The sequence below is a fragment of the Lepidothrix coronata genome, unplaced genomic scaffold (assembly GCF_001604755.1).
Source record: "Lepidothrix coronata isolate B3197 unplaced genomic scaffold, Lepidothrix_coronata-1.0 Scaffold219, whole genome shotgun sequence".
Lineage (NCBI taxonomy): Eukaryota > Metazoa > Chordata > Aves > Passeriformes > Pipridae > Lepidothrix > Lepidothrix coronata.
This window is the reverse complement of record NW_016690399.1, coordinates 828,802-842,267: the sequence shown is the minus strand read 5'-3', so window position 1 is coordinate 842,267 and position 13,466 is coordinate 828,802. Positions and strand designations below refer to the sequence as shown.

At 45.8% G+C, this 13,466-nt stretch overlaps 3 protein-coding genes and 1 long non-coding RNA gene across 7 annotated transcripts in view; 2 read left to right on the top strand and 2 right to left on the bottom strand.

Annotated features, from left to right (window-relative positions):
• The first annotated feature begins 202 nt into the window (after positions 1-202).
• Positions 203-899, top strand: LOC108506535. The gene is made up of 2 exons (XR_001877792.1): positions 203-505; positions 659-899. It is a non-coding gene; the product is annotated as an uncharacterized LOC108506535 (long non-coding RNA).
• A 1,182-nt stretch (positions 900-2,081) lies between these two features.
• Positions 2,082-11,123, bottom strand: AP1M1 (adaptor related protein complex 1 mu 1 subunit). The gene is made up of 12 exons (XM_017833648.1): positions 11,019-11,123; positions 10,355-10,511; positions 9,843-9,910; positions 9,164-9,294; positions 8,871-9,018; positions 8,351-8,477; positions 7,494-7,636; positions 6,600-6,671; positions 6,170-6,328; positions 5,426-5,551; positions 5,138-5,213; positions 2,082-4,183 (listed from the first exon to the last, which is right to left on the bottom strand). Exons 1-12 carry the CDS (start codon positions 11,058-11,060, stop codon positions 4,161-4,163), a joined length of 1,272 nt encoding a protein of 423 aa, XP_017689137.1. The 5' UTR covers positions 11,061-11,123; the 3' UTR covers positions 2,082-4,160.
• Positions 11,124-12,275: 1,152 nt separating this feature from the next.
• The window catches only part of FAM32A (family with sequence similarity 32 member A), a 1,448-nt gene continuing 257 nt past the window's right edge, over positions 12,276-13,466 (bottom strand). The window contains exons 2-5 of one of the 2 annotated variants that reach the window (XM_017833664.1): positions 13,030-13,455; positions 12,770-12,908; positions 12,621-12,674; positions 12,276-12,461 (exon numbers count right to left, since the gene is read on the bottom strand). In XM_017833664.1, the coding sequence (XP_017689153.1) occupies positions 12,451-12,461; positions 12,621-12,674; positions 12,770-12,908; positions 13,030-13,455 (630 nt within the window). In that variant the 3' untranslated portion in view covers positions 12,276-12,450. Of the gene's footprint in view, positions 12,462-12,620; positions 12,675-12,769; positions 12,909-13,029; positions 13,456-13,466 lie in introns of those variants that run through there. The other variant, XM_017833665.1, reaches the window with a different exon arrangement.
• The window catches only part of CIB3 (calcium and integrin binding family member 3), a 7,185-nt gene continuing 6,253 nt past the window's right edge, over positions 12,535-13,466 (top strand). Inside the window, exon 1 of one of the 3 annotated variants that reach the window (XM_017833661.1) lies at positions 12,535-12,553. Coding sequence is in view for 1 of the 3 variants with exons in the window: in XM_017833655.1 (XP_017689144.1) it covers positions 12,864-12,944 (81 nt within the window). In the remaining 2 variants the exon portion in view is untranslated. Of the gene's footprint in view, positions 12,554-12,847; positions 12,945-13,466 lie in introns of those variants that run through there. The other 2 variants (XM_017833655.1, XM_017833658.1) reach the window with 2 other exon arrangements.

Here is a 13,466-nt window from a genome sequence, read left to right as displayed (position 1 = left end):
AGCACAAATAACACTGTTGCATAATTAATTACCGCGGCAATTAAGATTATTCCCGTCGTCCCTTAACTTTGCTCTCTCAGCACCGTTCTCTGCAAGGCCATCGACCCTCCCCCTGCCATGGCTGCTGAAATTACAAACAGCAGCGGGTGTCAACCACAGAGGAGGAAAAAAAAAAGAGAGCACCGAAGGCATTGCAACACACTGCATTTGGCACAAGATAAGGCCAGAGGTGCCAAGGTTTAGCCCTTTTTATTTTCACAGAATAAGGTCAGAAATAAACAGGTGCAATCTCCCAAGCAGAGGCAAACCCGCTCCGGATGAAGGGTTGTGGAGCTCTCTTCACGTGTAAGAATGTTTTGTGGACAAAACCAGCTCAGATTAGAGGTGGGAGGCACATGTAAGCACTGCAAACAGCGTTCAGGTATGCAAGGATGGCAAGAAGGAAAAAGAGGAGGATGCTAAAAAACACCCAGTGAGAGACTCTCCAAGCTGGACCGGAGATTTTGTAATGCACCCATTTAATGTGATTGGGAGGCAGGTTCTCACCCATTTAATGTGATTGGGAGGCAGGTTCTATTGAGACAAACCCAGTTTTCTCTAGAGGGGATCAAGGGTGTGTGGGGAAAAGTTCCTCTTTCTTTTATATTATATCACACAGGAGCTTTCAGACCACCAGCTGAGCCTGAATTTGTGAGCCAGTGATGTGCAACACTGATGCCCAACCCCGAGAAGCTGCTCCTGTGGTGCTGCAGTGGCTCAGCCCTTCCCTGGGTGCTCCACTCCACAGGACGACCAGTATCAGCCACAGGAGAGAAAAAGAAATAAGAGTGTTAAAAACTGTCGAAATAGAGAAAAGTTACTCAACTCCAAAAAATCACACCGCATAAAGATAAAAAAAAAAATAAAAAAAATAAAAAAAAATTAATTACAGGTTTGGGGAGGTTTTTAATGCACTCAGGGGTGACTAAAATAGCTGTGCCTTCCCAATCGAGGCGCGTTGGGTACATACCGTTCGTGCGGCTCGTCCTGCTCCTCGCTGGGAAGCAGCGTGCTGGGAATGCCATCTACTGGCAGCCAGGGCAGGGGCACCACGGCGGTGCTTTGGGGCCACCTCTCATTCTAAGCAAGCCCAGGGAGCAGCTACACACCCGCACTACCACGGGAAGTAAAGCTACTCCGCCGGGGAGCGGCGCTGACGCACCTGGAGGGACAATTATCTAATCAATGAGTAATTAAATCCTGCGCAATGAGACGACAGGTCTGCCCGGGGAGGGAGAGAGGAATGTTTTCTGCTCCCAGAAATCCTGAGTCAGCACTCTGGGAAACCAGAGCAAGCTGGAAACACACAGGAGATACTCTGAATTATGCAAGTTGTCTTTAAAAAAAGTCTTCTATCTCGGCACTCACCTGTAACACGGTGGCAAACCAGCACATTTACATTTTTCCACGTCAGGCCACCGAGAAAAAGATTCAGCAGTTGCTGCAAGGACAGAACTTTTGGGGGAAAAAAAGTTACTCCTAGAATCATAGAATGGTTTGGGTTGGAAGGATCTTAAAAGCCCATCCAGTTCCACCCCTGCCATGGGCAGGGACACCTTCCACTAGCCCAGGTTGCTCCAACCTGACCTTGGACACTTCCAGGGATGGGGCAGCCACAGCTTCTCTGGGCAACCTGTACCAGGGCCTCCCCACCCTCCCAGGGAGGAATTTCTTCCCAACATCTAATCCAAACCTTCCCTCCTCCTTGAATGAGAGCAAGTGCAGGAGTCACAGCCCATCTCCTTGTTTCTGCCTTTCTGGGGACACAGGGACCCCCACTTTGACAATGAATGGATGATGAGGGGGGTTATTTTGCCTTCTGATCACCAATTTTGTGGTACCTGGGTGAACTTTGCAGAGAACAGTAGAAAAGCAAAAATTCTGTCAGTATTTGGTGAACAAATCAGGAATATCAATACTTGCAGCTTTTATAAAGTCCTGTTCTACTCATCCAGGTCCTGCTTTAGAACAACTGGGGGTACTCTAAGATTTAGAGGCTGCACTAGTGTAGATCAAACAGAAAAAAAGAGCAAGCCAAGTGATTCAAAGAGGCCTTTCTGCCCTTTATTACTTTCTGGACAAGTACAGCTGATGCCCCACCATCAAAACAGAGTCAAATTGCAACAAAATATGAGCAAACATGGTTCTGGTCCACAAGGTCCAACCTTCAAGAGGAAAACAAAGCTCTGAAGAGTCACATTTTACAGGCATAATTAAAGCAAACACTTTGAAGGATAAAGTCAGCAGAAAGTGATTTGTCAACTAGTTACAGTTTTAAAATAAAAATGTTTAAAGTTCAGCCATAAGCTTAACAGTTCAAATGAAAATGAGTAGTGGAACCAAAAGCCTGAAGACGATGATTTGGTTTCAACATCAAGCTTGTTGGGTGACAAATACAGTAACCTTACTCCAGAATACACCTGCCCACACCCTAAAATCAGGTGTCTGGTTGTTGTCAGGCACCATCAGATATCAGATTTCCTGAGGCAGATGTTCTGTGATGTCCCAGCAGCTGCAGCTCAGGGGAATTTGGCTGATTTTTTGCTAATTGTATGCACAGATATATCTATTTACAGCCTACAAGGGTTCAGTGAGGACAGTGACTGAAACACTTTCTCACTCTTTGTGGACACTCTTGGACTCTCCCCCCCAGTGGAGAACTTTGCACTCAGTGTTATCACATCACATCTGCAGACACAGACATTTAGCTTTTGATGGTTTATGTTCAGCATCTGTCAGGAGCATTAAATTCAAACCAGAACATCCTAAAAGTTGTGTAAAGAAAATACTGATAACCGTCACAATTCTCCTGGAAAAAATAATATAATCCACATAACTATGTACAGCCATGCCAATTGTAGCTTCTCTGAAAAAAAAAAATGAACTGGCATGTAAAAAAATATTAATAATACCTGTAAGAATAACATTGTGAACTGTTATTCATTCTGCTGGGAAGTTACAGTAACAGCTGTTTACAAACAGAAAAGACTGAGAAAGAAAGCATTTCCCCTTAGGGCAAATAAAGTTTAACAATTCTAGCAAACTATAGCAAAAAGGGGAGGTATTTGCCCTAAACTGACACAAAGGCAAGCTGGAAGAAAGATGGCAACTGTGTTTTTATGAGCCTCTTCATAAACAACAATTTGCAGGAAGAGGTTGGAGTACTATTACTATGATCTGGAAAAATAATAAAAAACCTCCAATCTTCCCTCCAAAATTCATCACCTCTAAAATCGTTTTGGTCTTTTAACAGTTAGTCCCAGGCTTTATGCCTACACATCACAGTTTGGAACTTGTGTTAATGAACAGAAATAAAAATACTGGTCAGTTGGCAGAGGGTTTCCAGGCCCTGGGGGTGTCCCAGGGTGGGAACTTTTCCACCTGCATTTCCCTGACTGGAGCCAGCAATCCCCCTGCTTCCACAGAGACCTTCCCACAGACATTTCCTCCTGTTCTCAGTTAACTCAGACTTTCACAAACCCCTATTTTTGTTTCCAAACCCTTCACTTGAAGCTGTTCCCTCAGACTAATTCCTTTGAAACCATGCAAAACCAGCAAATAGCATTTTTTTGACTTCAGATAATTTCAACTCATATTCTGTAATTTTTTTTTATAAGTTAACAGAGCTTTGAATGAGTTAAGGCACCCAAATGCCCAGAAAAAAATAAATACCTTGGCCTAAATACAACTAAGTGTTCAGCAGTCATTTAATTGCACAATCACCTCCCTAATTTGTAGCACAACTCTGCCAATGTCTTTAGAGATCCTAAAATACAAATACTCTGTGACTGTAATGGACAAGGCATCGACAAGACATTCTCAAGGCTCTTTCTGGATTCCTGGCTCCTCAAGGTAACTGCTACTCCTAAAGTTAATTAGCATTTAGCAGCAAGATCAGCATGTCCTAAGAACGAAATAAATACTCACACAATCAATACTAATGGTTCAAAAGCTCAAACACATTATTGAAAACAATAGATTTCCAATCTTTTCTCCTGCCAATCCAAGATTGCAGAAACCAGACCCTTGGCAACAACATTCACAGCTCTCAGGACCACAGAAGCTTCTGCAAAGGAATTCTTGGCCTGAAGTTTTGTTGTCTGTGGTGCCTGGGAGGTGTTTTACTGTGTTCGGAGCTGGTAGTCTGTGAAGGGAAAAAAAACCCAAGAAAAAAACACTTTTAGTTATTTGTCTCATTAAAAGTAGGAAAGCAGAGCAGCAAACTGGGATAAAATGCATTGGTATATTAATATATATTAATGTTTCTTAATACAAGAAAATAGAAATATCAATAAAGCACTGAGAGGGGGAATGGCCTTAAGGTGAAGGAGGGGCAGGTTTGGATTAGATCTGAGGGAAGGAATTCCTCCCTGGGAGGGTGGGGAGGCCCTGGCACAGGTTGCCCAGAGAAGCTGTGGCTGCCCCATCCCTGGAATTGTCCAAGGTCAGGTTGGAGCAACCTGGGATAGTGGGAGATGTCCCTGCCCATGGCAGGGGGTGGCACTGGATGGGCTTTGAGGTCCCTCCAACCCAAACCATTCTGGGATTCCATTACTCTACAAAATAAACCCAGATCTTTGCTTAGAATGGCCATGAGAATGAGCTCTGAAGGGTTAAAGGTAATTGTGGGCAGTCATGCTTAAATGCCAGAAAAAAAACCAAACTAGAAAAACAGCAACAAAACAAACAAAAAAAAACCCCCAACCCACTCACCAAAAAACCACAAACCAAAACAACAAAAAGAATTAGCAACCAATAAAAGAACCAAACCAAACCCCACCACTTTTACTTGCTAAAAATCTAGTATATTTTATTAGCCAGTGTCTGATACATTTGAAAGCTGGCAGAATGTGTGTGTGAGCATATTGTGAATGTGTGTGTTTTCAAATTTACCTCAACAAATTCCAGCCTAATTAGAAAATAACTTGAACAGCATTACTGTTTTATATCCTGTTGGGTCTTTCATTAAGACACCAAAAAAGGGGTCTAGAAAAAGCAGCATATCTTCATCTACTGTGTGCAGGTAGTTTCATACCCAAGAATATGAGTTTCAATTTGTAGGTGTATTCTGGAGAAATAAAACACTCCCTTCTCTTACCTCCATTCTGGGTGATGTACCTGACCCATGGCAGGGCCTGGTAGCCACTTTTCTCAATTATCTTTAAGTAACGAACCTGGAAAGAAAGATCTGTAAGATAGAAACTCCCCCATGTTGGTTTAAAACAGCATTTAGCAAAAAGAGGAACAAAATAACCACCCTTTTTCAGTCAAAAATGTGTTTTATGGATCAAACTTGGAGAGGAGTCACATCTAGAAGATGACAAACAGCTCGTGTGTTAGAACCCAGCATGTGATTTTATCATTATTTCCATTTGCAACTACTAACCTGGATTCCTGAAGTGGTGAAATAGGGAATCTCAAACTTGACACTAATGGGAGGTTTTCCTTCCTTGTCTTCAGCTTCAACACTTGGAAGTCCAAAGTGAGCTCTCATCAGGTATTCTTTTCCACCCTGCCCAAAAGGGAAAGATTTTTTTTTTCTTGAAACAAAATAAATTGAAAAAGAACTCGCAATGATACAAGAGGTTTTATTAATGTCAAACTGCTGAACTCCACTATTCATTCCAGCTCTTCTCCAGGGCTTCAGAGTGACATGTGTTTTTATTTTAAAAATGCTTTTTGTTTTTAAAGTTGCAGAGCCAGCCTGAGGCACAATTCCTTTTCTTCCAGCCTCATACTCAAGAATTCAGATTAAATGGGTGACACACAGCTGCACTCTCACATCACCAGCAGTGGATAGAGCTCATGCTTGTGGAACCACCCAAGAAGCAGAGCCTGACAAAACTCAAACAGCTGCTGCTAAAGCCAGGCCAAAGATTACACCATCCACAGGCATCACTAAAAAATCTGCTCTCTAATCTGGTTCTGAAAAAATATCCCAGTGAAACAAATATAAACAACATCTATTACACCAAATTCCAACCCTTCATCCATGGAGAAAGAGGAAGAGGCCACTACTGCTCCTCTGACACTGTCAGAATTTGCTTTAGGCAGAGTCTGAACATCAATGAATTACTGATGGGAAGTAATTATTGCACTGCTGGGTGATAAGAGTGAAAAGAACACTCACTGGAAAAGACTTAATGGACCAGACAATCTCACTGTTCTCTGGAACCCATTTGACACTTCCAACAGTGGTTTTAAACTTTGGCGAGTCGGCGTCGTTTGGAACTGGGATGTGAATCTCCACGTTGTTGGCAGTTGATCTACGTTTAAATTGGCTTTTTGCCTAATGAAGGAAAAAATACAATCAAAAAAGCAGGCTCTAAGTATTTCCATGATGCTGGTGGGTTCAGCTGTGAGACACAGAGCTCCCCTCCACCCCAACCTGCATCCCGAGAACCACGACACAGACTGTAAGTTAAAATTAAGTGTTCAAAGGGACCCAAGCCCCACAGAAATACTTAACACTTGTACAGAAATGCACATGTTGCTGGTCAAGCTTTGAAAATAAATGAAAGAAGACTGAAATTGGGCATAATTATTGAAGAATGTCTGACCTTGATCATGTACTCGATGCGGCTGTGGGAATGTTTCTCAATCACAGACTCAATCCAGATCAGGGGTTTTACCTGATGGGGAAAAAAACCCAAACACTTCACAGCTCTGGGTTTCACCTGAAACAGTCACTAAAATGTTGCTTCCCCATAAAGCTACACTCAACATGTGAACCCCATTTGGTGTCCAAAATGACAAAAAGCCGTGGTTTAATTTAAAAGAAATAATTGTACAAATGAGCAAGTATTGATACACCAATGAGCAAATGCTACAAGAATTATAAGCTTAAAAATGTGTGGCTCACATTAACCCCTAATAACAAACACTTGCATAGGAAAATACTTGATAGTTTAACATACCATGGACTGAACTACAGCAGCTCAGTCCCCAGTATGAAGCTCTAAAAAGCCCTAAAAACCCCTCTAAGACTTAAAAATAACTCTAATTCAAAGCATGGTCCTTAAAATAAAAAATAACTCGAAGTTTATAGCATCTTATAGACCCTCTGTAGATTGAGATTTTCCCTTTCTGAAGGGAAAGGCATCCTTATCACTGAGACTGACACACTGATAAAACCAAGTGATAAATTCTGTTGTAAAGCACAATGAATGGTTACACTGACATTTCATTATGTAGTTAGATGAAAAAAATAGAGTAGAAAACATAAAGTCAGAGCATTTAAAAACTACTGAACAGTAGTTGAAAATACAGAGACTTATTGCCAAGTTACTTCTTTACTCCTTCTTCCTCCAAAAAGAGCAAACTATTAACAGTTGCCTTAAAAACTCTTGTACTGGCCAAGATTTGAAACAAAAATATAAAATAAAATTAAGGGAAAGCCATTGTGGCTACAATTTAAAGCACTCTCACTTAAAAAAGCAAACATCCAGACTCACGTGGGTGTTGAGACGATAGGACATGAGCTCAAACTCCCCGTCAGGGGGGATGAAGGAGATGGTCCTGTCGTTCTCAAAGCGGGACAGACGAACGCACTGGTGGAACTTCACGTCTTCCAGTTCTACTGATTTACTTTTCCCACCTGGCAGAAAACACCACAGGTCAAGGTGCTGCACAAACTGTGGCCCAAGTCTCACCACAGCAAAGCTGCTGCCTGCTGACAGTCCTCCCTTCTAGCCAACACTTTGTAGGAATAGGGAAGGGATTGTCCCCCTGTGCTGGGCACTGCTGAGACACCTCAAATCCCGTGTCCAGTTCTGGGCCCCTCATGACAAGAATGACTTTGAGGGGCTGGAGCATGTCCAGAGAAGGGAATGGAGCTGGGGAAGGGGTTGGAGCACCAGGAGCAGCTGAAGGAGCTGGGGGGGCTCAGCCTGGAGAAAACGAGGCTCAGGGGGGACCTTCTGGCTCTGCAACTCCCTGACAGGAGGGGGGAGCCAGGGGAAGTCAGGCTCTGCTCCCAGGGAACAAGGGACAGGATGAGAGGAAACAGCCTCAAACTGTGCCAGGGGAGGTTCAGGCTGGACATCAGGAAGAATTTCTTCACTGGAAGGTTGGTCAGGCATTGAAAGGGGCTGCCCAGGGAGGTGGTGGAATCACCATCCCTGGAGGGATTTAAAAGCCAGGTGGATGCAGCACTTGGGGACACGGTTTACTGGCGGTGTTGGTTAACGGTTGGACTTAATTTCAGAGGGCTTTTCCAACCATAACGATTCTGTGATTTCCCTGCTATCCCCAGGCCTCGGGCTCCAGATCCCACCTCTCCTGATTATCACAGCACCAGCAGGACACTCACGGCCTGTGTTGTCAAAGAGGACTTTGTCGTTGAGGCCCAGGCGCAGCTCCGGCATTCCCGACAGGAACACCCGCATCTTGATGGAGCCCACGATCTCGCTCCGTAACACGTTCCCGTTGGCACTCACCTGAACAAGGAGGCACAGAAAGGCAAGACTGCTCTGATGTGACACGCTGGGACATCAAGCAACACTCCCACCCCATCCCCACGCCCCGGGGTTTTCTTGGATGTGTTTCTCCTGAGGAATTAATCCAGCACAGCAGAATTAGATCAGGGAAGTGATGGCACAGACAGAGAAGGAAAAGACATATTCAAAAATCATCAATACAAACAATTAAAGGATTATTTGTACTGGATGTCCCTGAGACTACTTAATCTTTAATGACTGATGCTGCTTTGAGTGGCACAGCACACCAGCCACAGTCAGTCTGACCTTTTATTGCAGACTTTCATACAAAAAAGCCCTCTATAAAACTTCCCACTACAATTCTCATTAAGAGTTCAAGTTCAAGATACCCACCAAAAGGTTAACAGACTCTATGACATCCAGGAACACCTCGTTTTTCCTGTATTTTATGCCTTCTGATCTCCATGAAACAGCGTTTGTAACAGTGGCAGGCGGGCGTGGGGCTCCAGTTTCAAGTTTGTGACCTTCCTGAGTGATGTACCTTCACCAGCCACAGGATTGGCAGGAAAAAAATGAAAATTAATCTTTTTTTGGATACTTAGAACCAGCCAAACATTTGTTTGCCCACAGAAGAATGCTCAAAACTCTCCGAGGGCTTTGTCACTGTGATGCAGAATGGTACTTACTCTTGTAAAATTTTACTATCAGTGGTTTGTGGATACCCAAAATCCATAAGCTCATCTAACAACTCATAAATAATAACAAAATTATCCCTAATGCTCTCTTCTTCCAACTCCTTGAAATATTCAGAAAAAACCTGAAACAAAAAGACAGGAGGGAGGGGGAGAAGAAGAACATGAACTGAGCAAGCAGAGCACACACAGAATGAATTCCTGCACCCGAAATAACCATTTCAGAAAGCTCCAAACCAAACCCCATACTCCACAAACAGCATCAGGGAACCCACCTCAGTTAAAACTCAAGAGAGAAACAACCCCAGGAGGAACTCTGTGATGAAAAATATTTGTTCTGGAGGAAATATTTTTCACACCAGGTTAGAGATGAACCGAACACAGGCTCTATTGTGAGGCACCACTACTCATGCACCAATTCACAATTCTCCTCTGGGTGCTCAGGTCTTGTGCAGCTACTTACAGCACTCTGCCCCATCCTTTGCCTACTCAGCTACAAAATATCAGTGCCTTTTTTAGTGGTTAGGGAGATAGTTCTACAAAATAATCAAATATAAAGTAAAAATGCTATTGTCAGAGTTCTTTAAAAATGCAGAAGCTCTTTGCACTTCTATCTGAGGTCAGATTTGGGCTGAACTGAAAGCAGAGGTTACTTCCAAGGTTTCATACTCACCTGAACTACTTTATATAAAAATGAAAACACCAGTGATACACATGCATTCTTCTTAGATGTTGCAACAACTGATAAAGGATGTTCAGGAAAAGTGCATTTAAAAAAAAAAAAAAAGAAAAAAAGGTTTCCTAAGTGCATTTCAAAAAGCCTTTGGGCAATTAGAGTTGGCCAGAAAAACTAAGAGTGAATTATTTAACAGCACCTCTGATCTCAGGAGATGGGAAAATAAACCTCCAGGAAATAATTTATTAGAGTAAAATTAACAGAAATACCTTTTTGTAAAGAGCTTATTAGAGTAAAATTAATATAAACACCTTATACTGCTGGTGCACATTACATTAGGTAAAGCATACATCAACTTTATTTAATATAACCTATTTTATTTAACCAACTTTATTTGATAACCAGATTTTTTTCATCTTATGTGACTTCAGCCATTCTCCAACTTGCACTTTGTCACTAGAGAAAATAAGAGCAGCCCTTGGCCTTTCTTTCAGCAGCTCAAAGGATACGATACAGGTTGTTGTGTTTAATCCACATGAAACGAACTCCTCCGTGTGCTAGGATAGGGGAAAGCGTCCCCTCCTCCTCCTTTTCCATAAGGATCGGCATAAAATGCTCCACCTCTGACATGTCCACATCTCCGCGGTAATTCCGACAGATCAGAACCTACGGAGAGAGCACCTTGGGTTTTTTCTCTTTTATAAGGGTGTTAACACGCAAGAAAAACACACAAGGCCTCTCTAAAATCACTCAGCTTCCCTCGAGTCTCTCTGCACGCAAATCACGCCGCCAAAATACTTTTGCTGATTAGGACGCAAACACCAATATCTCACTGCGAAGTCGCGCCATTAACGCTTCCCACGGTTATTCCTTATCGCTGCTCGCGCCCCAACAATGATTTGAAGAGTGGAAAACACGGAGCTCCTCTGAGGCAGAGATTAATAACCGCGGGCCGCGCTGCCTCACTCAGCATCGCGAGGGGACACAGGCCACGAGCGCCCTGTCCCGGGGTGGTGGCACCTCGGGGACACCCGGGGGTGGCAGCGCGGCGGTGCCGGGGAGGGGAGCGCGACCCCCGCAGCCCTTCGGGCACCGCGCGGCGCCCTCAGAGCGGAGGGTCCCGGGGGCACCGCTCCCCCCCGGCCCCGCAGAGCCCCCGCGGCCCGGCCTCACCTTCCCCTTGAGGTCCAGCACATACACGGCGCTGGCCGACATCGCCCCGAGCCCGCCCGGGCCGCGTCCCGCCCGCTCCCCTTCCCTTCCGCTTCCGCTTCCGCGGCGGTTCCGAGGGAAGTGACGTCACCGCCCGGGACAGGCCGCGCCTCCGCGCAGAGATACACGCGGAGCACCGCGGCCGCGGAAGGACACCGTGATCAGCTGAATCGTGTTAAATAGTCCCAGAATGTTTTCCCCAGTTTTATTCCCGCTGGGAATGAATGGTCCAGTCGCGCTGGCACAGCGGGGCGAGGTGTTTTCCCCCATAGTGCTGGCACAGACCTCGGAAAGGAACGAGGGTCTGTCCAGGCTGAGGTGGGAACCACACTGAGCTCCCCTGGCTCAACAAGAGGGACCAAATTCGGGTTAAAAACAATATTCCGATTATCCCAATATTCTGATTATTCCAATATTCCAACTGAAGAGGAGCGACAGGATTTTGAATGTCGAGGTACGTGTCGTCCCTCACAGGGGGTGAGAATTGTAAAGGCAGGCATGGCCCTTCCAGAACTTCACACCCAAAATTCGCCCCGATTTTATATGTAAATCAGCACCAAAAAAAAAAAAAGGATGAAACCAGCGCTTTAATAAGTTATATCAAAGTTACAAGTTGCAGCAGACCCCTCACCTCTGAAAGAAGTCTGAATAGAAATACTGTTGTCCACAAAATCATATTTGTTACCTCGTGTGCAACACTCAAGAGAGACACTGATTATATATTCCAAAGTTGCCAAGCTTGGGTGCTCGGTGTGTTCCACAAATCCAGCACCCCAACTATCAAAACTTGGACATCACTGAGAACTTGTTGGCTGCCCTCTCTTCCCTGGATTAAATCTCCCCTCTTGTTGATTAGGTTTAAAAGTATACAAAGATCAAACATGAAAGAACATCCTTCCTTAAGAAAATTTTACATACTCCACATTTTGCAACATCACCTCTGAAAGAACTTGATAGAAAGGAATTTTACAATTCCCATAACTTACAAAAGAAACTTAAATATGAGACTGTCAGACTTTTCGCTTCCAAAAAGGAGAACAAATAAAGGAACATTTTCCAGCTGGTTTGCAGCAATTAATTTTGGCCTTAATCTCATTTTAAACACTGAAAAACCAGCACTCTGCACCCACATAAACCAGAGCTCCTCAGCCAAGAGGAGCCTTTGCTGGACATTTGGCTTTAACAAGCAAAGCTATAAAATAAGACAGGACAAAGTCATAAAACGCTCAGAAGATATATTAGACAATATGGAGAACACACACATTTACATGGCAACCCTTGCTTGATACAAACAAAACACAACTCCTGCTCCAGAGCCCGTGACAAGCAGCCCAGTCACTTAGTCCAGCTGACTTTGGGAATGTCGTAATGCTCAGTCAGAGTATCCAAGTGCCTATTGAAGTCCTGGGGGAGGAAAAGAGAAAGAAAACGTTTTAACATTTGGTGCTGACATCACCAAGTCGAACCACAAGACCCCCCTGCCTGTGCTTCACAAGGTGAAATAGTTCCTCCAGCCCAACAATAATAAGCACACTCCGAGGGACTCGGGGTGATTTCGCTCACCTCCACTCTCTGCTTGTGGGTTTTCGAGGCTTTTTTCAGGATCCGCTCCATTTGCTGCGGGAGACACAGAGGGGCCGGTTACTCCGAGCACTCGGGGCCCCTCAGCGGCCGCACCCGAGGGGCGATGGGGGTGGTTTTTAAAGCCTTACCCGCTTCTCCTGCATCTTCTCGTAGGCCACCTGCGCCGGGGTCCGCTTGTCCAGCCCGCGCTTCTTCTCCTCCTCCTGCTTCTTGCTGCTCACGATGTGCTCCAGGATCTGGGCCTTTTCCTTCGCCTTCTTCTTCTTCCTGCGGGCACAGTCCGGTCAGCGCCCGGCCCCGGGGGTGGGTGTCCCCCTGTTCCTCCGGTCCCCCCTCACCGCCCCCGGTTCCCCCCTGTCCCCCCGGGTCTCCCCCGGTCCCCCCTCACCGTTTGCCGGCCCCCAGGGCCCCCCCGCTGCCCTTCAGCCGCAGCGGCCCGCGCTGCACCGCCTCGTAATCCGCCATGGCGGAACGGCCGCGCCCGCGCCCTCTGCCGGCACCGCCGCAACGGCGCGGCCGGGGAGAGGGGAACTGGCTGCGAGCCCCGTGCGCTCCCTCCGTGAGGGGAACGGGGAACGAGCCCCGTGCGCTCCCTCCGTGAGGGGAACGGGGAACGGGGAACGAGCCCCGTGCGCTCCCTCCGTGAGGGGAACGGGGAACGGGCCCCGTGCGCTCCCTCCGTGAGGGGAACGGGGAACGGGGAACGAGCCCCGTGCGCTCCCTCCGTGAGGGGAACGGGGAACGAGCCCCGTGCGCTCCCTCCGTGAGGGGAACGGGGAACGAGCCCCGTGCGCTCCCTCCGTGAGGGGAACCGACAACGGGCAA

What these genes read in the sequence shown, in the direction of transcription:
- AP1M1 (XM_017833648.1), bottom strand. Translation starts at nt 11,060, where the DNA reads ATGTCGGCCAGCGCCGTGTATGTGCTGGACCTCAAGGGGAAG. An exon ending in TGCTGGACCTCAAGGGGAAG is followed by an intron (nt 10,512 to 11,018) that starts GTGAGGCCGGGC and finishes CTCTCTCCGTAG; the next exon opens with GTTCTGATCTGTCGGAATTA. An exon ending in TTTTATATAAAGTAGTTCAG is followed by an intron (nt 9,295 to 9,842) that starts GTGAGTATGAAA and finishes TTTTTGTTTCAG; the next exon opens with GTTTTTTCTGAATATTTCAA.